The following is a 26,985-nucleotide window of genomic DNA, read 5'->3' as shown; positions in this document are numbered from 1 at the left end:
ACGTTTTTTGTCCAATAATTAGAATTTCTGTTCTAATTTAGTAGTAGGAAATTATTAGTCATCCAGTTTTTTATATCAGCTATGCATTCCGTTAATTTTGTGAATTGGTAGTTTTCGTTAGGTTGTGAAGAAATATAGAGCTGAGTATCATCAGCATAACAGTGAAAGCTAATGCCATGCTTCCTAATGAGATCTCCTAATGGTAGCATGTACAGAGTGAACAGCAGTGGTCCTAGTACTGAGCCTTGTGGTACGCCATACTGAACTTGTGATCGATAAGACATCTCTTCATTTACTGCTACAAACTGATAACGGTCAGATAAGTATGATTTAAACCATGCTAATGCAATTCCACTAATGCCAACATAATTTTCAAGTCTATTTAAAAGAATGTTGTGGTCAATAGTGTCAAATGCAGCACTAAGATCGAGTAACACCAATAGAAAGATACAACCACGATCGGATGATAAGAGCAAATCATTTGTGACTCTAATGAGAGCTGTCTCGGTACTATGGTATGGTCTAAATCTTGACTGAAAATCCTCGCAGATATCATTTCTTTCTAAAAAGCAACATAGTTGTGAAGATACTGCCTTTTCTAGTATCTTTGACAGAAAGGGTAGATTCGAGATCGGCCTGTAATTGACTAATTTTGTAGGATCAAGTTGCGTTTTTTTAACAAGCGGTTTAATCATAGCCAGCTTAAAGGTTTTTGGTACGTATCTTAGAGACAAAGATGAATTAATGATAGTAAGAAGAGGATCTATGACCTCTGGAATCATCTCTTTCAGTAGCTTAGTCGGTATAGGGTCTAACATACATGTTGTCGGTTTAGATGATTTAATGAGTTTAGCAAATTCTTCCTCTCCTATAGCAATAAATTAATCAAATTTTTCCTTAGGGAGACTACAATGCACTCCCTGATGCGATACTGTAGTAGACGGTTGCATAGTTATAATTTTGTCCCTGATATTATCAATCTTATAAGTGAAGAAGTTCATAAAGTCATTACTGCTGTGTTGCTTGGAAATTTCTGGGCTTGAAGGTTTCTTTTTTCGTTAGTTTAGCCACTGTTTCAAATAAATACCTAGGGTTTTGTTTATTTTCTTCTAATAGGGTTGAAAAATAATCAGATCTAGCAGCTTTTAAGGCCTCTCTGTATGCAATCGAACTCTCTTTCCATGAAATGCGAAATACCTCTAGTTTTGTTTTCTTCCAGTTGCGCTTCATTTTTCTTGCTGCTCTCTTTAGTGCCCGAGTGTGCTCGTTGTACCACGGCGTTGGACTATTTTCTTTAATCTTCTTTAAGCGCAACGGAGCAACTGTGTCTAAAGTGCTGAAAAAGAGAGAGTTAAAGGTTTCTGTTGCAATATTGAGTTCTTCTAAGCTATCTGGGATGCTGAGATGATGAAACTGATTAGGAAGATTATTAATAAAGCAATCTTTAGTGGCAGAAGTGATAGGTCTAACATATTTGTAACACGGAGTCGGCTTTGCAGCCTTGGCTAAATGTAATTGACACGAGACTAGATAATGATCTGAGATGTCATCGCTCTGCTGCAGAATTTCAACGGCATCAACATTTATTCCGTGTGATAATATTAGATCTAAAGTATGATTACGACAATGAGTAGGTCATGACACGTGTTGTCTAACTCCAATAGAGTTCAGAATGTCTTTAAATGCCAATCCCAATGCATCTTTTTCATTATCTATATGTATATTAAAATCACCAACAATTAGTACTTTATGTGCAGCCAATACTAACTCTGATAGAAAGTCAGCAAATTCTTTGATAAAATTTTTATGGTGCCCTGGTGGCCTGTATACAGTAGCCAGCACAAATCTCAAACGTGATTTGTCGTTTACACTATATATTTTTACATTAAGCACCAACACTTTTCTAGCACAGAAAACTAGATTTCTTAGTGATTTTGAAAATATTACTATAAATTACAACGACACCTCCCCCTTTGCGTTTCAGATGAGGCTCATGGTTATAACAGTAATCTTGCGGGGTGGACTCATTTAAAGTAATGTAATCGTTTGGTTTTAGCCAGGTTTCTGTCAAACACAGCACAACTAGATTATAGTCAGTAATCATATCATTAACAATAAGTGCTTTTGAAGTAAGGGATCAAATATTCAGCAACCCAAGCTTTATCATTTGCTCATCTGTATTATAGCTGTTTTTTATTTGTTGAACATCAATTAAATTTTTAACTTTAGATGGGTTGAAATGTTTTTTGGATTTCCACATTCGGGGAAAAGACACAGTCTCTATGTGATGATATCTAGGTGAAAGAGGCTCTATGTGATGGGATTTATCTGACCTTGGTGACGTGAGACAGCTAGCAGACGGTCGGTTTAGCCAGTCTGTCTTCCCAGCCATAGGCCACCAGCTCAGGTGAGCCTTCCATTCCTTCCGGATCTCCATACTGAGATCAAGAAGGCATGGAAGAACCCATAGTCTGCCCGTATTCATCCACATCAGCGGGGTAGTTTCGCTGCTGTGGATGGAATCGCAGAGCATGGGTACGTGTCGATGCCGCCCATTGACGAGACGTTGGCTAACTATCTCGTGTCTGGGCAGGCGTCGACATTGAGAGCTCCTACCCTGCCATCCAAGCCGCTAAAAACAACGTCGCGCTTGAATGGCAAAGCATACACAGCAGCGGGTCAGGCCGGTGCTGCTCTGCACACTCTCGCGGTGTTACAGGCGCACCAGGCCGACCTGCTGCGGGATCTCGACCAGGGGACAGGACTATCCCCTGTCACTGAGCTGCGCCACACCACGGACCTTGCTCTCCGGGCCACCAAACAATCTGCTGCCGCGATCGGCCGGTCGATGGCGGCCATGGTGGCCACGGAGAGGAATCTGTGGCTCAACCTGGCTGACATCGGAGAGAAAGAAAAAACCTTTCTCCTCAATTTGCCGGTTTCGCCCGTTTAACTTTTTGGCCCTTCCGTTGAGACGGTGGTTGAAAAGTTCAAGGAGGCGAGGGCGCGCTCAGCTGCTTTTAGAAGTTGTATACCGCTGAGATCCGAGTCCGCGCCCAAGCAGGCAGAAAGGCCTGGCCCGTCTTGGTCTGAGGACCATAGACAGGCTCAGAGAGCCAGTGTCGCCTCTCGTGCGCCCCCTCCTGGCCGGAGCAGGACGCAGAGGAGACGTAACTCCCGCAGGAAGCAGGATCTGAGGGAGGTTATTCAGAAAAAGCGTGATCAACGGCGCTAGGGATTATCTCCCCGGAGCCTTCTTCTAACTTCCCCCAGGCGTCTCTTACATCAGGCCTGGGGCTGGGCCCATGATGAGAACCTGTCTGATGGCCCTCCTCGGCTTGGTTAGTAGGAGCGCCTCTTTCAGGCATGTAAGTGGTGAGCTCCAGGTGCTCTTTGAGAGAGGATTCCTGACGTGTCTTCACTCCGCACGCCGCAGGTGTACTGTCTGGTCTTTTTGTAAAATGTTTTTTGTGCGCAAATAACATATTTCTGTTTCTCTTACAGACCGCGTCTCCTGTATAGAGTTTGGGGCATGTTATGGGTAAGAAAGTAAAAAAAAAAAAAACGAAGCTTTTTCGGAGGCTGCATGGTCAGGTGGTAGGCCTTAGCAAGCCTCCTTGACCAGACAGTCCCCATCTTGCAACTGGACAGCGCTTGGGCCTACCTGAGGTGAGCTCCCAGGAGTTGGCTGTCAAGGAGTATTCCCCCCCCCCCCCCCCCCCAAAAAAAAAAAAAAAAACATATGAATGAGCTCCCATATACTGTGGCTTATCAGGTCAGAGGCCTCACTAGGCCTTCCTGAGTATGAGCTCCCACATACTGTGGTTATCAGGTTATAGGCCTCACTAAGCCTTCCTGATTATGAGCTCCCACATGCTGTGGTTATCAGGTCAGAGGCTTTACCAGGCCTTCCTGAACATGAGCTCCCACATATTGTGGTTTTCAGGTGATAGGCCTCACCAGGCCTTCTTGATTATGAGCTCCCACATATTGGGGTTATCAGGTTATAGGCCTCACTAGGCCTTCCTGAATATGAGCTTCCACATACTGTGGTTATCAGGTCAGAGGCCTTACCAGGCCTTCCTGAACATGAGCTTCCACATATTGTGGTTATCAGGTCAGAGGCCTTACCAGGCCTTCCTGAATATGAGCGCCCACATATTGTGGTTATCAGGTTATAGGCCTCACCAGGCCTTCCTGAATATGAGCTCCCACATATTGTGGTTATCAGGTTATAGGCCTCACTAGGCCTTCCTGAATATGAGCTCCCACATACTGTGGTTATCAAGTATCAGGTTATAGGCCTCACCAGGCCTTCCTGATTATGAGCTCCCACATGCTGTGGTTATCAGGTCAGAGGCCTTACCAGGCCTTCCTGAAGGTGAGCTCCCACATATTGTGGTACTCAGGTGATAGGCCTCACCAGGCCTTCCTGAATATGAGCTCCCACATATTGTGGTTATCAGGTTATAGGCCTTACCAGGCCTTCCTGAATGTGAGCTCCCACATATTGTGGTTATCAGGTTATAGGCCTCACTAGGCCTTCCTGAATATGAGCTCCCACATACTGTGGTTATCAAGTATCAGGTTATAGGCCTTACCAGGTCTTCCTGATTATGAGCTCCCACATGCTGTGGTTATCAGGTCAGAGGCCTTACCAGGCCTTCCTGAACATGAGCTCCCACATAATGTGGCTTATCACCAGGTGATAGGCCTCACCAGGCCTTCCTGGATACGAGCTTCCACATACTGTGGTTTTCAGGTAATAGGCCTCACCAGGCCTTCCTGAATATGAGCTCCCACATACTGTGGCTATCAGGTTATAGGCCTCACCAGGCCTTCCTGAATATGAGCCCCACATACAGTGGTTATCAGGTCATAGGCCTCACCAGGCCTTCCTGAGTATGAGCTCCCACATACAGTGGTTATCAGGTCAGAGGCCTCACCAGGCCTTCCTGAAGGTAAGCTCCCACATAATGTGGCTTATCACCAGGTGATAGGCCTCACCAGGCCTTCCTGAATATGGGCTCCCACATATTGTGGTTATCAGGTCAGAGGCCTCACCAGGCCTCCCTGGAGGTGAGCTCCCTCATACTGTGTGTTTTCACTTAGCATGGTTTTCAGGTAGTAGGCCTCTCCAGGCCTCCCTGAAAGTGAGCTCCCTCATGTCATGGTTGTCAGGTAGTAGGCCTCACCAGGCCTCCCTGGAGTTGAGTTCCAACATACTTTGAGTTTCCACTTAAGGTGGTTTTCTGGTAACAGGTAGTAGGCCTCTCCAGGCCTCTCTGTAAGTGAACTCCCATGTACTATCGGTCGTAGGCCTCTCATGAGGCCTCCCAGTTAGATCAGTCCTTAGGCCCTCACAGGCCTCCTCAGTGTTTTGAAACACAAACACTGGGTAGATCTGTGGATCGAGTAGAGAAACTCCCCTCGCTGGCAAGGGTTGTAAAGCACTATGCTGAGTCATACTCTCCAGGATATCCCGTCTCTGAGATCCAGGCCGAGTGGTTCACTGCAGTCCCTCGGGTTGGATGCCTTACCTAAAGGCAAGCGTCCAGAGGCTCTGTCTTCAGACAGACAGGAAGTGGCCAGACTGTAGTGTCTTATGTAGTGACACCAGGTCAGGCCTGCCTGGTGGCATTTCAGGTGGCACGTTCCCCTGAATAGTGACTGGCTGGGGTTCCCTCGGGTTCCTTAGCCACATTCCCTAGAATATTGTATAATGTATGTATTCACATTCTAAGAAGTTGAAGTTGTGGTCCTAGGCCCTTGAGCAGGCCCAGGTAGACCTTTCACTAAACTATGTTTATGGAGGTTTTCTGTGGTATCATATAGCTTGGGCTATGACCGTAGGGAGTGCTGTCACTGACAGCCCAGTGTGACCTGAGGGGGTTCTAGCGTTCACTGAATTGCTGTTTCTGACAGTTGCCACTGCCTTTGGGTATGCACTCCCCTCAGCATGGCGGAGTGGGTATTTCGTTCCCCAAAGCGTCTATGACGTAGTGTCGAGTTCCCTTCGAAAGGGAACGTCTCAGGTTACGACTGTAACCTATGTTCCCTGAGAACAGGGAACGAGACACTACGTCTCCCTGCCATGCCTCTGGGCCTGCCTACCAACAGTCCCTTCAGACGATAGGATGTTGTCATGTTTTCAAGGCTCCCTTTTATACATCTAGGCCGCGCGTTAATCAATCAAGCTGATGATTCACGGGCTGTCGCCGGTCAACATGATTGCTGTGAGTTGATATTTGATTTCAGACACCTGTCACGCCTGAGGCGTTCCCCAAAGTGTCTATGACGTAGTGTCTCGTTCCCTGTTCTCAGGGAACATAGGTTACAGTCGTAACCTGAGACATTTCGTTGTGATGTCAAGACGAAACATTAGAATATTGCCCGCCCACTTATTGCGTGCGCAGACACCAGGGAAAACTTGAACCTCAAACCGGCAGTTGATTGCTGTGGATGCTGGATAGCATCATGTCGAGAAGACGGCGCTGTGCTCTACAATGTGAAGGTAAAGCCAGTTTTTTTTTTTCACTGCCCAAGGACGAGCATGTGAAGAATCAGTGGTTAAAGTTAATCTTTACCACGATATCACAGCAGTATAATCCTAAACTTTTGCTGTGTTCCCTTTATTTCACTGACGACTGCTTCTCAAATCTCAGAGTTCAATGCAGGATTCGCAAACCGGTGGCTCTTGAAAGATGGTGTTCAAAATACTTAGTTTTGAGTTTTATATTTTGTAGGTCTCCTGCTAACTGGCTAACTCACGTTATCACTGTCTTACTGAAATACTCCTGCTAATCAGTTGTGGGCCACTATTACCTAAAACTGTGTCTATTAATGCAGATTGTCTGTCGTTCTCACTACTTTGAGGAAATATTTGTTTTACCAACATTTATGTTACATCAGATCATTCACGCTAGAGCTGAGCTTATGTATACATGCACTGTTATTGATACAGTTTCCACGTGTTCACCGCAATATATTAGAAAAATACTCTGTAAATAAAATAGTACAAGTAAAATAATCGGTTTGTTGATGGACATTCACTTGTTAATGCTGATGGTGAGGAAAGTTGCAACATCTCATAGTGTACCTCAGTAGTGTATCACTGAGTAGCATCCTGCTCGAGTCGTCCTTTCGATGGAGGTTCGGGTTGAATAACTAGTTCTTCCAATGTTTCATCATCGGACTCGCGCTCGCATTGATATGGTAAAATCGACGTCATTGTTCGTTACTGTGTTTAGTTTACAGTGTAGGAAGCCTCAGGACAAGCAGAGCTGACGTGGCAATGGGCGTTTTTGTTTTCGACGCGCTGTACACAGCAGGCCAATCACAACAGACTGAGCTGTCTGGCCAATCAGAGCAGAGAATATCGCTTGATTCATTTGACGAGTGGTTTGAGAGTCATTGAAAATGTGATGATGGGCAAATGTATATTATGAGGAAATTAAACAGTTTTTTTACCTTTGATGTATGCAAACATGTTGTAGAAGACTCCACAACAACATTAGGAAACTTTAAATAGCATAATAGGGGCCCTTTAAAACCAGCCGCTGCTGACAAGAGACACTGATCTCACACGCATCTCATTCTCTCACAAGTCTTTGCCTTAAGACTTAATTTAACTAATTTAAAGGACCCCTATTATGCTATTTTAAAGTTTCCTAATGTTGTTGTGGAGTCTTCTACAACATGTTATGCATGCATAAAGAAATTTGTATGGCCTTGTAAACTTGAGGCACTAAAACTTCAGATTTTTATGTCATCCATAGCCCACATAATATTAATAAACTCTCCTTTATGTAGTAGTGATAGACCTACAATGAACTTTAGAATGTGTTGAAGTGATTAATAGACAGTGACTTGGTGCCCTGGATATTGATATTTTGTTATTAGGGGTACAAGCAACAAAGGTGAATTGAACCCCTAATGAATTTATGATGCTAACTGCAAATTCTAAACTATCAGCCATTTAAACTGAAATATGAAGGCTGTGATTAATGTTGTCGATTAGAGGGAGCCACAGGATAGGGAATCTTTTAAGCCTAATGTTTTTATATCAGTTTCCATCCCTAGTTTGAATGGAAATAAATGGAATAGTTAGAAGAACCTTTTTTCGATGATCTTAGTATTACGCCTGGACTACAGGGTTTAATAACCTCAGCTAAGCATTCTGGCGCCATTCCGTGAAGTGCTTTAAAAACATACATCATAATCTTATACTGTATCCTAAATTGTACTGGTAGCCATCCTAAAAAGTAAAAAAAGGAGTCGCGTGATCCGTTTTCCCAGCATTCATTAACAACCTTGCAACAGCATAGGTTTGGCAGAATCAACATCCAGGCTTTTCCTCGTTACAGGCCTTCGTCGACGAGATGAAGAGGGTGTTTGACTGAGCGCTTCACAGCCCAGGTGCTGGTGGATTTACATCAAGGTAACCGCTCGGTTACAGACCATGCTATCGATTTGCACTGGATTTACCCACTGATCAGGATGGACTTATCAAGCTGGCTATTCGAGTTGATGCCCGTCTATAACGGCGTGATCAGCGTGTGCATCAGTATTTTGTTCCAGGAGCTAAGTGTTCCAGTATTATGGTCAGTCTAGATCCGGAACCCATGCAGGTGGTCCCGAGGTTACTGACGGGTGGTGTGACTTTTGAAAAATCCTCTTTAGCCACTCTCCTCCTGGTCAGACTGCAATGGGCCACCACTTCCCATACCAGGTAAGCATTGTTGGACTCTAGAGACATTGGTAATTTCATATGTCACTCTCGCTCAGCAGCTTAAGATTCCTGTGGTTACACTTTCTCATCCCATATCTGTCAACTCTCTCATTGGTCAAGCTCTGCCATCCATCACTCGTTCTACAGGTTCGATGAAGCTCATCACATCTGGTAATCATACTGAATACGTTTCCTGTTAATCAATTCTCCTCTCATTCCAGTAGTACTAGGTCACCCCTGGCTTTCCCTCCATAACCCTCACATAAATTGGCAACAGATCGCTGTTTGTTGAGTACCTGGACCTGAAGGAAGTAAGTCAGTAAGTCTCAGGCTGCTTCTCTTTCTCCACATCGTCCATATGACTGTGCTATAGATTTATTGCCAGGTATGTCTCCGCCTAAAGGCAGGTTATATTCGCTTTCTTTTCCAGAATGGAGGCCATGGAGAAATATATTTCTGATTCTCTTGCAGCCAAACTCATCCGCCCTTCTTCTTCCCCTGCAGGTGCAGGATTCTTCTTTGTGGAAAAGGATGCTTCCCTGCGCCTTTGTATTGACTATCGGGGTTTGAACAGCATCACGGCAAAGAATACATATCCTTTAATGACTTCAGCCTTCGAGCTGTTGCATGGGGCTTCCGTTTTCACAAAGTTAGATCTCCGCAACATGTATCATTTGGTCCGCATCAGGGAGGGGAATGAGTGGAAGACCGCTTTTAATACCTGTATTTGACACCAGTATCTGGTCATGTTGTTCGGGCTGTCCAACTCCCTTGCGGTCTTCCAAGCAATTATTGGGAGAGAGACATGAGAGACATTGTTGATCAGTTCATATATGTTTACCTGGATGACATATTGATATTTTCTGCATCTCTCCAGGAACATCGTTCAGGCACGTCAGGTGGGTGCTTTAGAGGCTGCTTGAGAAAGGGCTTTTTGTCAAGGCGGAGAAATGCGTTTTTCATGCACAGTCAGTCCTTTTCTTGGGGTTTCGTCTTGTCCGAGGGGGTGCGCATGGATCCCGACAAGATTCAGTCTTTGGTGGATTGGCCAACCTCAGATTCCCGCAAAGACCCACAGAGGTTTCTGGGCTTTGCCAATTTCTACTGCCATTTTATTCTTAATTATAGCAAACTGGTCGCCTCTCTGACTCTCTCTGCGCATTTTATTCCCATTGTTTGTCACCCGCTGAACGTAACTACGACATTGGTAACATAGTTGTTGGCATTCAAGCTGGCTTTGGAGGAGTGGCGTCAGTGGTTGGAAGGCTCGGGGGTGCCTTACATCGTCTGGACTGATCATACTGATCTAGAGTACATTAGATCTGCTAAACGCTTAAACTCTAGGCAGGCTTAGTGGAAGTTTCTATTTTGTGGTCGTTTTGATTTTTCCATTTCGTACTGTCCGGGCTCTAAATACATCAAGCCTGATGCTTTGTCTCGCATTTTTGATCATTACGAATGTCCGTCCTCTCCCGATTATATTGTGCCAGAGAAACTGATTGTTTCTGCGGTCACCTGCGAGATCGAGTCGAAGGTTCGTAATGCCTTACAAGGGGTAAAGCCTCTGTCTGGTTTCCCACCGGGCCGTTTGTTTGTGCCTGAGAGTTTGCAGTCTGATGTCATCTGGTGGGGTCATTGTTCCATCCAGGGGTGAATCGTAAGATTTTTCTGGTTAAGCAGTGGTTCTAGTGGCAGTCTATGGCTCGTGACATTCGTAGTTTTGTTTTGGCCTGCTCAGTTTGTGCTAGTTGTAAGACTTCCAATCAGCCCCCGGTGGGACTCCTTCAGCCGTTGTCTGTCCCTTTGAGACCTTGGTCCAATATTGCGCTAGATTTCATCACAGCTGTGAGTTCATCCTGTCAGGTTTTGTGTGTGTGTCCGTTACCTGCATTTCTGGACAACTCATTATCGCTGATGAGCTATCGGCGTCAGCTGTGGTTCGTCAGCTCCTCTATTTATAGTTGCTGTGTTTACTCTGTCTTTGTCGGATCATTGTGGTGCTCACATCCTGTTTTTCTTGTGCAGTTCTTTTCTCCTGTTTCCTGTGTTCCAGTTCCTGCCTGTTCTTGGAATACTTTCCTCGCCAGTTGTGGATTTATTCACTGGACTTTTTGCCTGGGTTCTATTCCATCTCATCCATTGCAGTCTCAGGTGCTGCTGAGGATCTGACATCTGCACCCATGACATCCTGACTCTCTTGTGTTGTTTTTGCTGTCTTAAACTTTTTAACTGTTTAGTTATTCCCCCTGACAATAGATTTAGTGTAGATAATTAAATGCTTGCTTGCTTTGGTGTTGCCACCGCTCACAGTCCTCATGCCACCACCTTGCCACTCAATAAATTATTTTCTAGATCCGCCCCTGTACAAAAAAATGTCTTAATCACTTGCTGAATTTGAAAATGCATACTAGCATACTATTACTATTTCTGCCATAGAAATAGTTCTGAATTAAGCAACTGTTTTTGTTTTTGTTTTATTCATATTGTGTTATCCAGTAAAAAATAAATACTCAATTTTATAAATTTATTGCTTAAAAATGTGTTGCTGTTTTACATAGGCCACACAACCATTAAAACGTTTGGGTTCAGTAAGATTGTTACCAATTAATAATAATAATAATAATAAATGTTTCATGAGCACCAAATGAGCATACTACGATGATTTCTGGAGGATCACTGACACTGATGACTGGAGTAATGACTGATCAAAAATCAGCTTTGCAATCACTGGAATAAGTTACATTTTAAAACGTTTTAAAATAGAAAACAGTACAAAATTAATATTACTGTTTTGCTGTTTTTTAAATTTTTTAATTTAATTAATATCTTGTCAAGTCACCTTTATTTATATAGTGTTTTATATAATACAGATTGTTTCAAATCAGCTTTACAGCGAAAATGACAGGAAAATGATTCAGTGATGCAAACAGAATTCCTTTCGGCTGTACAGCAGCTTTAAAAGTCACGCTTGAAAACACACTTTTATTCAATTGCTTTTAATAACTTGTAATTTGTATTTTAATTTGTCTTGCTCTGTCTGTTGTGTGATATTATATTGCTTTGTAAAACACATTGGTCAGCTTGTCTGTATAAATGGTGCTATATAAATAAATTTTGACTTGACTTGACTTAAAAGAAAATAGTGGCATTGTTCAGCTGAAGTTCAGTGTTGATTCAGTTCCACTGTAAAGATCATCAATTATTAAATAAGTTAATTTCATCGTTTAAGCAGTTCTGCAGAAAACAGTGTCATCGTCCAGCTCAGTTCTCATCCAATAGTGTAAGTGCAGTCAAATCAATAATTGTTAATAAGGTTCTGACTTTATCTTGTGTTTGTGTTATTATAAGTTATTATCTAGTTTACTGTAGTGTCACTTTCCACTTTGCACGTGCCCAGCAACAGTTAGGCCAATCAGCAATCCCCCTTTTTTTTTCTCCACCAATCAGACAGTCTCCACTAGCGCATCTCCGGACTGTTGTTAGTATGCATGTAACTTTCATCGGAGACACTCGCTCCATCCCCGATCCGGTATATCTAGGGGGAAATATCTTTATTCTTCAGTTCTGCTTCATGCGTCCATGAGAACGTAAGTCTGTGTAAATATTGTTACCTGTTCCTTGCTTAGATTAATGTAGTATGTGTACGATTCCTTACACTTTACTTTGCCTATCTACTTGTGCATTCCTGGAGCTAAATAACCAAACCAAAATTTAGGTTACATGATAGTATCACACTTTTCCCATATCTTTGATGGTGTTTAGAGCGATTTCACCGTGTTTTAGGCTTTAACTCTGATCACGTGACACCAGCATGCGTGACTCTCTGCATGTTTTCGGATGTGGCGCGATTTAACCCCTTCTCAGCCAAATGTTATAACACTGAGTTTTGGTGGTTTTCAGCCAACCAGGCAGTTTAATCATTTATGTCTGTGCAATTTCAAGACAGTATTATATGTACCAGTTGTATAATATTTTGCACTTTTGAGATATATTGTCTATTGTTATATTATATTCATTGTAGTGATTTAGAAATCTTCTTTCATACCTCAATTGCATTTATTGCTACAATTGTGTATGAATACTTATTACTCATGAGTCCATTTTTTTCTGTTTTGTTTTAGAAACCATGAACAAAACTCACATCTATATGTCTATATCAAACTGTTTCATTAAAGAGTGGCATGAGAGTGTTAAATTCGTCATCATTATTGTTCTGACCGGACAACCTGGGGAGATTGAAGATTTTGTATCAACCCTAAGTACAGTCCTTCTCAGAGGTCACAAGTTTGGGTCTCCTTCCCGACACCTCCTTTACATGGTCCTTCGAGCCGGATCTTCAGTTTCCTCAGCTCTACAATGGATCACAATCGTCCGCATCGTGATGTCCGTCGGCCTCGCTACCTCGATGACTTCCTGGTGAATATTCCGCCACGTCGTCCTTCTTCTCTCACACTCCATGGCCACTCCAACGAGGGAGCAGCTTTTCAACCTCCTGCTCCAGTCATCACTCCAGATCCAGTTGGACCTGCGCCTCATAACCTCAGCTCCGAAGCAGTCATGTCAGCTTTGCAGGAGATGAAAGAGGAGAACAACCAGCTCAGGCGAGATATGCAAAGCCTCTTCAATTCTTTCTCCCTGAGATCAGCGCCTCAGCCTCAACACCTCGATCCCAGGCATTCTGCTCAGTTTGAGGACAGCGCCACCTCATATATGCCTTATCATCTTCCTGAGAGAACATCCACTCCTAATCGCAATCTTCAAGCAGTAGTGGATGATCTTCCGCCCTGGCCTGACGCTGTACCAATTCCTCCTTGGAGCGAGCCTCTACCTCCTCCACCTCCAGCTGACGTGCCGCTACCTCCTCCGCCGCCTCCGGTGTCATATTTACCTTCATATGAGGCAGGGATTCAGTCCACTCCAGCGTATGTAGAGCCGTATACTCTCCTTCACAATACATACTCTGTGGAGGCGACATACAGAGGGCCAAAGCCGGACATTCCATGTTTCACACATGATGATCCACGTCAATTTGCCCGCCTCAAGATAGCGCTTGACAACCTCTTGCCCAGAGATGCAACTGAGCGGTTCAAATACCAAATACTAGTTGATCACCTCAAGTTCGAAGACGCGCTCCTCATTGCAGACTCCTACAGTAATAGTCCAACTCCCTACTCGAAGACAATGGCCTCACTGACTGAAATGTATGGGCAACCTCACAAACTAGCCCTGCAGCGCATCAATGAAGTCCTGGCTGAGTCTCCAATCAGAAGTGGGGACAGTCGAAGTTTTCGCCTCTTCGGCCTCAAAGTCAGAGCTCTGGTCGGTATGTTAGATCAACTGGGCAAGGAGGGCAAGACTGAGCTGGATTGCGGGTCACACACCTCACAACTTCTGTCCAAGTTGCCGCATGAACTCAGAGCACAATTCAAGCGTTACATAGACCCCATCCGCACTCCGATACCTACCTTGGTGCACTTCTCTAATTGGCTTGAATACGAGGTCCGTGTTCAGGATGAGGACTATCAACCTTACCATTCACGGTCTCCACGAGACGAACACCAGAAGGGCTTCAAGCCCAAGTTGCAGAAGTCCAGTGCACGCCCTACCACAGTTTTGCTCGGCTCTGATCCTTCTCCTAAGTCACCTGAGTCTTCGTCACAAGTTCGACCTCACGTCAGCGCTAAACTTGAGAAACCTAAGAAGTATTGCCCCTTTTGTGATGACATTCAACATTACTTCAATCAGTGTCCAGAGTTTAAGAAGTTTTCCACTGATCAGAGAGTGTCATGGATCAAAACTGGCAAGCGCTGCTGGAGATGTGGCAGAAATCACCTTGCTGCTCAATGCTATCTCAAGGCTAAGTGTCAGCAGTGTAATCAGACACACCTTGATATACTGCATGAGGTAAACACTCCCGCAACCAAATCAGCCCATCCAACCGCAGCGACTGGACAACCAGCTACCTACTACCTCGATCCAGACCTCAGGGGCAGCTGTGTATTGCTGAAGATGGTCAAAGTTCTTCTCCACAATGGCAAACACAGACTAGAGACTTATGCCATCCTCGATGATGGCTCTGAACGCACCATCTTGCTTCACAGTGCCGCTCAAGAGCTACATCTCAAGGGACAGAGTGAGGACTTGGCGCTCAGAACTATCCGTCAAGATGTGAAGACTGTTTCAGGAAAGTCAGTGTCATTCTCCATATCCTCATCTGCCCATCCTCAGAAACAATTTTGCATCCACAAAGCCTTCACTGCGGCAGAGCTTGGCCTTTCCAAGCATTCTCATCCTGTCGAGGCCCTACGGAAAACGTATCGTCATCTCAGAGGCCTCCCGCTACATTCAATCAGCCAAGCGCAGCCACTTCTCCTCATTGGCTCAGACTACCCCCATCTTCTCTCTCCAGTTGAGCCTGTGCACCTAGGTCCACCAGGGGGCCCCGCAGCATTGAAAACTCGTCTCGGCTGGACTCTGCAAGGTCCTGCCAAAGTCCTGCTGCACCAGACCTCCACCCCCCAGTGTCTCCTTATTAACACTCCCACTTCCTCTACTGACCTTCTCAGTCACGTGTCCAGATTATGGGAGATGGACATTCTTCCCTATCGTAACGAAAAGCTCATCACCAGGTCAAAACAGGATAAGGCGGCCATCAAACTTCTGGAGGAGAAGACAGTCAGAGTTAACATTGACAACGTGCAGAGATACGCCACCCCACTGCTCTGGAAGGAAGGTCTTCCTCCTCTCAGTGCCCCAAAGGAAGCTGTCCTGAGTCACCTACGAGGCACAGAGAGTCGTCTCGCCAAAGACCCAGTCAAGGCTGCATCATACAGCCAAGAAATCAAGAAACTGGTGGATTCGGGTTACATAAAGAAGCTCACATCACCTGAAGACCAGAGCAGCCAATCATGGTATATCCCACATCACATGGTCCATCACAATGGCAAAGACCGCATCGTCTTCAACTGCTCATTCACCTTCCAAAACACCAGCCTGAATGAACATCTACTTCCAGGGCCAACCCTAGGTTCCAGTCTCCTCGGTGTCCTGCTCCATTTCAGGCAATATCCCACTGCGGTGAGCAGCGACATTAAGGGCATGTTTCATCAGGTCCGCCTCCTGTCTGAGGATCAGCCCTTCCTCCGCTTCCTCTGGAGGGACATGAACCGCAGCAACAAGCCTGACATCTACCAGTGGCAGGTGCTCCCTTTCGGCACCACCTGCAGTCCCTGCTGCGCGACCTTTGCCCTCCAAAAGCACGTCATTGACCACAGCAGCCTTGATGAAGATACTCGGCTTTCAGTGGAGAACTATTTTTATGTGGACAATCTTCTTCAAAGCTTCTCATCCATCTCAGAAGCAAAGCAGCTCATCCGCAAACTTCAGACTCTGCTTCAATCAGGTGGCTTTGAGCTGCGTCAATGGGCCACCAACGTTCCAGACATCATCAGTCATCTGCCACCTGAACTCAAATCTGAGAGCAGAGATCTGTGGCTATCAATGGAGGGTGCAGATCCCCCAGAACGGACCCTCGGGCTGCACTGGCACTGCAGAACAGATACTCTCACCTATCGCCTTCACCACACAAAGCAATCTGAGCCCAGAATGCGCAACATTTACCGAGTCCTAGCTCAACAATATGACCCTCTAGGGCTGCTCATTCCCTACACCACTCGGGCCAAAATCCTGGTGCAGAGCCTCTGGGGAAAGAAACGGGACTGGGACGATCCTCATCTTCCCGAGGATCTGCTCCAGCTGTGGCAGGCGTGGGTGAGTGAACTTCCATTACTTCCTAACGTTACTGTTAATCGTTGTTATGTCCACTCAGATACCGACCTCTCAGCGGCCTCCCAGAGCATCCACATTTTCTCAGATGCTTCAGAGAGGGCCTATGGATCGGTCGCCTACCTGCGTACTGTCAGCGCCGATGATGATGTCCATGTAGCGTTCCTAGCGGCCTGTTCCCGTGTTGCTCCAGTCCGCCAGCAGTCCATCCCGAGGCTGGAACTCTGCGCTGCCCACCTCGGAACCCAGCTTGGTGCAGTCCTGAAACGAGAGCTCACAGTCTCCATCTTCTCCGTCACCTACTGGACCGACTCCACCACCGTGTTGGCTTGGCTGCTGTCTCCTTCCTGCCGCTACAAGGTGTTCGTCGGTGCCAGAGTTGCGGATATCCAGGAATTAACTGAGAGCAGCTCATGGCGCTATGTCCACTCCAGTGAGAATCCTGCTGACGATATAACTTGTGGACTGACCCTCTCACAGATCCAGAGTCACAGCCGCTGGAGATGTGGACCTGCCTTCCTTCATGAAAGTGAGTCAACCTGGTCTTCCTGTCCAGACATTACATGCCCTGATGATTCAGCAGAGCTGCGCAAAGCCAAGTTTTGTGGCGTCATCTCTACTCCCCCTCATCCACCTTTACCTGACACTAGCCAGTTTAACAGCTTCCAAGAGCTACTGGAAGCCACAGTTCGAGCATGTCACGGGGCGGCCACAGACTCTAAACCCACAGCTGAGTCTTTCAGACAAGCTGAACTCTCTCTCTTCAGACAAGTGCAAAGTGACTGTTTCCCAGAGGAGTTTGCTCTCATCTCCTCACAAAAGCCCATTCCATCCAGCAGTAGGCTTATCACTTTAGCCCCAGCATACGACCCAGAGACTCAGTTAATCCGTGTCGGGGGTCGACTAAGACACTGTGAATCCCTCAGCTCAGACACTTTGCATCCCTTTGTCTTAGACCCTCATCATCCCATCACAAAGTTGATCATTGCTGATTACGACAGCAAGCTTGCACATCCAGGCCCTGAGAGAGTCTTCGCTGAGCTACGCAGAAGGTTCTGGATCTTGCGAGGCAGAGAGGCTGTCCGCAAGCAGCAACACCACTGTCCAGAGTGCCGCAAGTGGCGCAGCCAACCCATTATCCCCAAAATGGCCGACCTCCCGCCTTCCAGTCTAAGGTTACACCATCCAGCTTTCTACTCAACTGGCATGGACTGTTTTGGTCCTTTCTTCATTAAAATAGGGAGGCGCAATGAGAAGCGATGGGGCATAATATTCAAATGCCTCACCACACATGCAGTGTACCTAGATCTGCTGGCCAGCATGGACACTGACTCGTTCCTCATGAGTCTACGCCGTTTCATCTCTAGACGGGGAAAGCCTCACGAATTGCTGTCCGATCAAGGTACAAACTTTAAAGGTGGCAGCTCAGAACTTCAAGAGGCCTTCAACTCCCTTGCCCCCGCTCTGCAGTCACAACTCGCTAGCCAGCAAATCCATTTCCGCTTCAACCCACCTAGTGCTCCTCATTTTGGGGGTTCCTGGGAGCGAGAAATCCGCACCATCAAGTCAGCGCTGCATGCCATACTGGGATCACAAACGGTCACCGAGGAGGTCCTCAGAACCATCCTTACAGAAGTGGAGAGCATTATCAACTCCAAACCGCTTGGTTACACCTCTTCTGATGTGGCAGACCCAGATCCAATCACTCCAAATGTGCTGCTGATGGGGCAGCTGGACCCATCTACTCCGCAGGTTGTTTACTCAGGTACAGAGCTCCTCAATCGCCGCAGATGGCGACACTGCCAGGTCTTAGCGGATCAGTTTTGGATCCATTTTATTAGGAACTACTTACCATCTCTCCAGAGCCGCTCCAAATGGCAACAAGACCAAGAGGACATCTGTATTGATGACATTGTTCTTGTTGTTGACCAGCAGCTTCCGCGTGCCTTGTGGCTTGTTAGCAAAGTCACAGACGTTTTCCCTGGAGCTGATGGCAGGATTCGTATTGCTCAGATCCAGATCAAAGACAAATCCTACACCAGACCTGTCGCCAAGCTCATCAAGCTGCCTGCACTTCCTCGAGACATTCCTGACTGACTCGTGTTCAACTTTGCTGCCCAAAGTTGGGGGCGGCTGTTAATAAGGTTCTGACTTTATCTTGTGTTTGTGTTATTATAAGTTATTATCTAGTTTACTGTAGTGTCACTTTCCACTTTGCACGTGCCCAGCAACAGTTAGGCCAATCAGCAATCCCCCTTTTTTTTTCTCCACCAATCAGACAGTCTCCACTAGCGCATCTCCGGACTGTTGTTAGTATGCATGTAACTTTCATCGGAGACACTCGCTCCATCCCCGATCCGGTATATCTAGGGGGAAATATCTTTATTCTTCAGTTCTGCTTCATGCGTCCATGAGAACGTAAGTCTGTGTAAATATTGTTACCTGTTCCTTGCTTAGATTAATGTAGTATGTGTACGATTCCTTACACTTTACTTTGCCTATCTACTTGTGCATTCCTGGAGCTAAATAACCAAACCAAAATTTAGGTTACATGATAGTATCACACTTTTCCCATATCTTTGATGGTGTTTAGAGCGATTTCACCGTGTTTTAGGCTTTAACTCTGATCACGTGACACCAGCATGCGTGACTCTCTGCATGTTTTCGGATGTGGCGCGATTTAACCCCTTCTCAGCCAAATGTTATAACACTGAGTTTTGGTGGTTTTCAGCCAACCAGGCAGTTTAATCATTTATGTCTGTGCAATTTCAAGACAGTATTATATGTACCAGTTGTATAATATTTTGCACTTTTGAGATATATTGTCTATTGTTATATTATATTCATTGTAGTGATTTAGAAATCTTCTTTCATACCTCAACTGCATTTATTGCTACAATTGTGTATGAATACTTATTACTCATGAGTCCATTTTTTTCTGTTTTGTTTTAGAAACCATGAACAAAACTCACATTGTCTATATCAAACTGTTTCATTAAAGAGTGGCATGAGAGTGTTAAATTCGTCATCATTATTGTTCTGACCGGACAACCTGGGGAGATTGAAGATTTTGTATCAACCCTAAGTACAGTCCTTCTCAGAGGTCACAAGTTTGGGTCTCCTTCCCGACACCTCCTTTACAATAATACTTTTGACTATTGAGTCAAGTATCTGTTTGAACGGGTGTATATTGTATAAAATCTTATGAAGACATATGTATATTAGTTATAATGAGGATTTGATTGATTGCAGTATGAGGGTAGAGATGACACACACGTACGTCTTCGGCCAGGCAGGATGCGCTATGGAACACTGGGGTCAGACTCTGGAGCTGGAACTGCCTCAGTCGCACATGAATCTACAAGACAGGTCAGTACAGATTGATAATCATTCACAGAAACACTATTAAGATATTAGACATTTTCTCCAGCATTACGCACTTTCATAAGATAGCTGAGGCTCCTCTCACTGAAGACCTCCCTGAGGAAGACCAGGTCCTCCTTATGATTAGCTTCTGGATGCAGCTGGGAGGTGAGGAGGGCTAGCATCTCATGTAAACCTGCAGCATGCAAGAGTTTGAATAATGAATAATATAATAGTTGTTGCGTTGACCGATACATCAGGATTACTGACACCTATTAGTGTTTGTACTGTAACATCACACAAAAACAAATATTTTTAGTCACCAATACCATTGAAAACATACTCTAGCCATGTTTAAAATATTAGTCACCAATACCATTAATACCATTTCAGAATATGTTTTATAATATTAAAGTATTCAGTTGCTTCCACGTAAAATAAAACGTGAATTACATGATTTAAAAAAAAAATCTTTCACTATTCATTTCTTTATGTATAAATATTTTTTGTGTTTTTTTAATATGATGATCAAGTGAGTTTATTGAATGAGAGCATCACAGTTGCTGTATGAAGTACCTGTGGTAGGTGAGAGAACAGGCATGGCTGCTCATGAGACGGACAGAGAGACACAGGAAAAGGGGTTCTCCTCCTCATTCAAAATGCAGGCTCATCTGAAAAGCCTGTTATCCACAAAACCTTAAGAGAGAGAAAAAAAATTGGCACGTTAACATTTTAATTGTTCCTTTCGTGGATTTCATGGTAAATAGCTGTTATATGGCACATCAATAATTATGTGGCACATCAAATCAATGAGGCAAATCCAAAATAATGACAATTAGTGGGTAATAATATTTTATGCTCACTAGATCATTTCATTTTGGCTTTAAATGCCATTGCTGTTTGCATGGTGAGGTTTGCTATGTTATGAAGTATAACAAACCACCATTAGGTGAAATTTTGCTTTAAAAAAAAGATGAGACAAAATAGAAAGGTGGAACACAAACAAAGAGAAAAAAAGAGAGGAAAGGGGGAGAATGAAAGATGTGACAATAGTCATTAGGCATGGCATTCAATTCAATTACACTTAGTCATCTCAGTTTAATCCGGATAGGATTTTGCTGTGATGAGTCAACTGAAGAAAAGCATCTCTCTTCAGAGGGGATATAGATTCTGGTGGTCTACACAGATCCCTGTAAATGAGTGAAGTAAGTAGAAATATGATCACTTCTCTTGAAAACGAGTCCCCGGGAAATAATCCCCATGGCAACAACAATCAATACTTTATCACTGCTTTTCATCCAGAGATACATCACAGGAAACAGTGTACGCTGCACTACTTTAAAGTCTCGTTAACAGAGTCTGAAACTGATGCTTTTCGGTTTTACTGCAAGCATGGTTAAATCATTTAGCCCATTTACAAATCAAATAAAACAGCCCTAAACATTTCTGTGAATGTAGTGCTCGAAAACAGGATTTCTTGAGAATGCAATGCAGATTCCATATGAGAACATTTCTCATACAATATCCTTTTATGTTCCCATGATCACATTGGAGAACCCTTTTTAAGTTAAAATGTGTGACAGTGGTGACGGGTATTTGGTATTATGGAATGGCAATGTCACGGGGCTAGTTGTATAAACACACAATTAAGATCCAAGACAGGCTTTAATAGTATCCACAGGCAAATCCAAACATAGGCACGCAAACAGAAGCATAACTGATGACACCGGACACCAAACTGAAACAGAACATATGTGACTTTGGACCACAAAACCAGTCACATGGGTCAATTTTTTTAAATTGAGATTTATACATAATCTGGAAGCTGAATAAATAAGCTTTCCATTGATAGGAAAATATTTGGCCGAGATACAACTATTTATAAATCTGAAATTTGAGGGTGCAAAAAAAAAAAAAAAAAGAAAAAAAAAAAATCACCTTTAAAGTTGTCCATTTATGTTCGCGATTGTGCTGCATTCTCTCACAAAAAAATATATGTTTTATATATTTATGGAAGGAAATTTACAAAATATCTTTATGGAACATGATCTTTACTTAATATCCTAATGATTTTTGGCATAAAAGATAAATCGAAAATTTTGACCCATACAATGTATTGTTGGCTATTGCCACAAATATACCCGTGCGACTTGGGACTGGTTTTGTGATCTAGGGTCACTCACATATATATACAGATGATAATGATGGTGATTGATGAGTGCACAGCTGAACATAATTAGTGTCCGTGACAACAAATGAGGGACGAAGGCAGACTATGACAAAACATAACGAGTCCAAACGAATGTGATTGTGAGAACGCCCCCTCCTGGGTAGGTGCGACCTCGCGCCATGGAGAAAAGGCGGCGAAGAGGATGAGGGGATGGTTAAGGGGCCTGGCGAAGAGATAGTTAAGGGGCCTGGCGAAGGGATGGTGAAGAGGGCTGGCGAAGGGATGGCACAGACAGGCAGGAGGAGGCTGTGGAGGTGGACGGACGACCGTGAGGAGGACAAACCACCAAGTTCAGGGTGGTGATGATGGAGTGAGCCAGGGGATGACCTTGAGCAGGGTATGATGGTTCTTCATCTAGGCCACAGCCAGGGGAGTGCTCCACGGTGGCGTTGATGGAGGGAGAAGCCATGGAGGAACACTGATGAGGGTTGCCATGGGGGATGACCGAAGGCAATGGCGGCCACGACGGAGCTGCAGCGACGATCTCTTGAGATAGAGGAGGGGATCCAGAGGTCTGAGGGCTAGTTGGAGCGACCGAGGATGGAGGCGGAACCTAAGGTAGGGTGGAGCAAGCCACAGCCGAAGGGGTGGTGGACCAGAGAGCAGTGAAAACAGAGCGATGTCTGACCCAGGTGGAGCCAACATGCCGAGGGAAAGGGGCAGAATGGCCGATGATCTACGCTGAGGTCGAGGGCGGAAGGAGCGCAGGAGCCAGGGTGACGGGTCGAGACATAGCGTTGTGCACCGAGGCTAGAGGTGGAGCCTAGGGCTCCTCATGCCCAGGAAGAGATGGCTCCCGACAGGTCCGAGGTGGTGCCACGCTACTGAGAGGAGGCAGAGGTGGTACCAAGGGACTTAAAGGAGACTGTGATAACTGGGTGGCACAGATGGCTGAAGACTGGGGAAGAGACTGAAAACCAATGCAAAAAAAAATAATAATAATAATAATAATTAATAGAGCATTCAAAATAGTCTGGAGAGGTGGTGGAAGAGGGGGGCTGGGAGGGGCTAGCAGGTCTGAAGATTCTGATTCTGATTCAGGCAGGATCAAAGGGGACGGGGAATCCTCCTCTCCAAATGCAAAACAAGTGTCCTTTAAAGTCAACAGAAACTCACTCTCAATAGCGGACGGGGTGGGCAGGGCTCACTCCTCACCAACACTCCCTCTGCGATGGGCCCTGCTCGTACGTCGCGTTGGTCACCTTTGCGCTATCTGCCGTGGGCTCAGGCCTTCGATCCTTATCGTCTGGGTGGTTTTGGATGGGAAGTAGGGCTGGCAGCATCCTCGACGGTGAATGCTGCTCCGCAGGACCCCAGCACCCACTCCACATATGTTGCGAAGCTTCCTCAAAATACCTCCCCGGACAACCGTGCACGCGTGGCAGCGTTGAGACCGACACGCAGGAACATGCACAGGCAGTCTTCCAGGAATGTGGTTTGATGGGCGAGATCCAAAAACTCTTTTTCTCATGGGAGCGTTCTCCCTGCTCAAGGCACAAAAGTTTCACTGCTGGAAAGTCCATGGTGCAAGAAGGGGTGACAATGGAAAAAAACACTGAACACAAAAAAAGAAAAGAAAACTTTCAAACACGTCACTATTTACTTTGTTTGGTCCGGTGTTCTGTCATGAGGTTGGTTGTTTAAGCACACAACGAAGAAGATGAAGATCCAAGACAGGCTTTAATAGTATCCACAGGTAAATCCAAACATAGACAGGCACGCAAACACAACCATAACACTGACGACACCGGCGGACACTGAACTGAAACAGTACTAAACATATACAGGTGATAATGATGGTGATTGATGAGTGCACAGCTGAACAGTGTCTGTGACAACAAATGAAGGACGAAGGCAGACGATGACGAAACATAACGAGTCCAAACTAACGTAATTGTGACAGGCATATTGTTGCCTGTATATTGTACAACTTAAAACCATATATTTAAACATAATATTAAACCATATATAAAAGTTAAATAATGCCAATATACCAATAGTACTTAAAATAACAAAATCTGCTTTGTACCTTAAAATGTACTGATAACCACCATTATAATACAGTTGGTACAATAGAAAACGTGACACTAAAATAATGCAATCAACATTAACTAAATAACAGGAAATGTAACACAAAAGACCATATTGTACATTACTGATAGCAAAAATCAGATTTTTTTAAATGTATTTAAATAAATAAGTAATAAATCAATAACGCTATTAAATAAATACATTTATTTAAATAAATAAAATATAAATTCCTGGAATGTAGGCCTACTGGTTTTCACTATAAATGATATGATAATTCATAGATTTTACTTGCAAATACCATTACTTTAACAGTATTTTACAGTAAAATGACAAATAATACACTGTTAAACCATTTACCGTTTTTCACTATATCAGGGTTTCTGCAGGTCTTAATTCATCCTTACACAAATTAAGCCCTTAAAAAGTTCTTATATAAAGTGACTGCATTAAATGGCTTAAATTACAAACAGAGGCCTATGGTTTCAGAAATCACAACCTTGTTGTGCTAATGAAAGATTAGATCTGAGAGACATTCTGAATTTTGAATATTTCACAAAAGGAGCTGAAACCCTACAGTGGATGAAATATTGAGGGGTGTCATGATTTAAAATTTTGGTACAGCTTGTTCCAGACCAGCTGAAACCTTACTACAGACTTTTTTTTTTTTTTTAAGCCCTCTAATCCGTGCTGATTCTCTCAAAAGACTTTCTCTTTCCCATTCGCTCTGATTATGACGTGCGTGATGGAAAGATTACGCTGCTCTGTGTGTCTCTCCATCTTCCTCACATGCTGCAGCTGCATTATGGGGATTCTCACCAGACATATGGTCAGATCAGGGTCATCTCGCTAGTACTTTGCAGCCCAGCTTACCATTTGAAAATACCATCGGTGAAAGTGTCATATGCAAAATGCCACCCCAACACCACCAAACACAAAACCTAATTGTTATGAATGCCAAATTGCAAATTATTCTCCCCAGTGAAACCACCTTTTGTTTTGCAGTCTGAAGACCTTGGGCCTGTTCTGTCTGACCTTTTATCATCCTCTCTTTCTCCAGAAGAACAGGGGGTCTTTTGCCCAGTTTTCGCCCTTACAGAATGATTCATGAAAGTCTGAAACCGTGCCCTGCTGGGGGACAAGGTCAATCAGCCAGTCTTCTGCACCATCTGTCCCTTTCACTATCACGTACTGCTAAAGGCCACCATTAGTGTTGGCAGTTCTGGCTCTCTCTTGGTGTGTGTGTGCATTGTGCACATGAAAGCTTGTATGGACACAAGCATGGGCAGCAAAGACATCAAATTAAATCTCTTTGGAGAAGATTATCACAATTGACATCAGCAGGAGTCACTGAGCCCTATAGAGCCAAATTCATTCAAATTCAGCAAATGATCAGAAAACAGCCTGTCCATCAAATCAAAACATGTCACAATACTGTATATGCACCTGCAAATGTGTTACAAGCAGATTAGTTGACAGTTTGCACATGATCATGCATGCCAGTGCACACACACAACTTTAACTTCTAACTGCATTAGAAGTTAGATTGGTCTTATAGAGAGCAAATTATATTTGCTATCTACTACACCTCATTTAAACCTTTGTTTGCATTTTATATTGCCACTAAGATATTATTTAGTATGTTTATTTAAACATTGTTCTGGTTAATACCCACAATATTGGTAAAACCTGATCCACACACACACACAGTCATGACAACAAATCACAGGTGCAAGGGAATACCTTCAAGATGGCTCAAGACAGTATAAAAGCAGAAGCTCAGGAGGAACAAATAGAAAACACACAAAATACAACATTTACATCACTATTTTTTCAATTCACTCAATTCAGTAATGCTTTCTGAATGCATTTAATGTGACAACCTAAAGAGAATCTGAGAAAAATTAAGGGACAATCCACATTCCTCTACCTCATTCCAGCAGACGTGCATCCCAGAGTCTCTCCAAAACTGTCTGTCATGGAATGTGGCCAGTGAAAAATGCATCACAGGATGCTGAGATCCTTTTAAGTGCAGGATCCTTCCACCCTGCTGTTCACTCTGTCTGCAGAGCGGATTATACAGCCAGCATGCAAAAGGGAGAATGCCGTACTCCGTATCTCTTACCTTTTACCGCCCGTGTGTGTGTGAGAGCATTTCCGCTTTCATGGAAAGACCCTCGGCATCTCTGTGGCGATTCCTTCTACACTGGCTTAGTGTGTCTCGGTTCTTCGTTACCTCCCCCCTTCCTTCCTTCCTCTCTCTCTCTCTCTCTCTCTCTCTCTCTCTCTCTCTCTCTCTCTCTCATACAATCTTCAGCCCTCCCTCTTCAATCTCTTGCTCTATCACCATCCCCCCACTGGTCCTCTTCCTCTCTCTCCTCTAATGATGCTCACTGTGATATGGCAGGAGCTGATCAGCAGCGCCTGATTCTGGACAATGTTGTGTACTTACAGTACAAAAACCTGGTGTTCCTAACCAGAGGTGTAAAGAGAACCTGAAAATCATACTTGAGTATTTTACTTGTAAAAAAAACAAGTGAAAAACAAGAAACAGTTGAATTTCTGAGACCAATCAAGTTTATTTTCTAAAATCGAAATAAAATGTAACACCTCTAAATTGCAATAAATGAAGGTAGACGCAACAACCTCTTAAACGTCTCAGTTGAGCTCAAGTGCTCAAAAAGTGCATAAGTGAACCATTATCGTTCAATATAATGGATAGATCAAATAAAGTGAAGTAAAATTAAATAGTCAAAGCCTACTTGCACTAGACGTGCAAGTTTCGGCCTCATCACCAGCTGCATGTCCTCATCTCATATATGAAACGCATGTGATTCAGCAACTACCT

General features: G+C 44.2%; 1 protein-coding gene across 6 annotated transcripts in view; it reads right to left on the bottom strand.

Moving 5' to 3' along the window:
* mpp3b (MAGUK p55 scaffold protein 3b) overlaps positions 1 to 26,525 on the bottom strand; it is an 80,931-nt gene extending 54,406 nt beyond the window's left edge. For 2 of the 6 annotated variants that reach the window (XM_084435016.1, XM_084435020.1), the window contains exons 1-4: positions 26,068 to 26,345; positions 20,456 to 20,575; positions 19,957 to 20,075; positions 19,797 to 19,874 (exon numbers count right to left, since the gene is read on the bottom strand). In XM_084435016.1, coding sequence (XP_084291142.1) covers positions 19,797 to 19,874; positions 19,957 to 20,075; positions 20,456 to 20,480 — 222 coding nt within the window. In that variant the 5' untranslated portion in view covers positions 20,481 to 20,575; positions 26,068 to 26,345. Of the gene's footprint in view, positions 1 to 19,796; positions 19,875 to 19,956; positions 20,076 to 20,455; positions 20,576 to 26,067 lie in introns of all 6 variants that reach the window. The other 4 variants (XM_084435019.1, XM_084435018.1, XM_084435017.1 and 1 more) reach the window with 4 other exon arrangements.
* Between the last annotated feature and the right edge of the window lie 460 nt (positions 26,526 to 26,985).

The sequence above is a fragment of the Rutilus rutilus genome (assembly GCF_951802725.1).
Source record: "Rutilus rutilus genome assembly, chromosome: 16".
Taxonomy (NCBI): domain Eukaryota; kingdom Metazoa; phylum Chordata; class Actinopteri; order Cypriniformes; family Leuciscidae; genus Rutilus; species Rutilus rutilus.
Note: the sequence above shows the minus strand (reverse complement) of the source record. Positions and strands in the feature narration are given on the sequence as shown.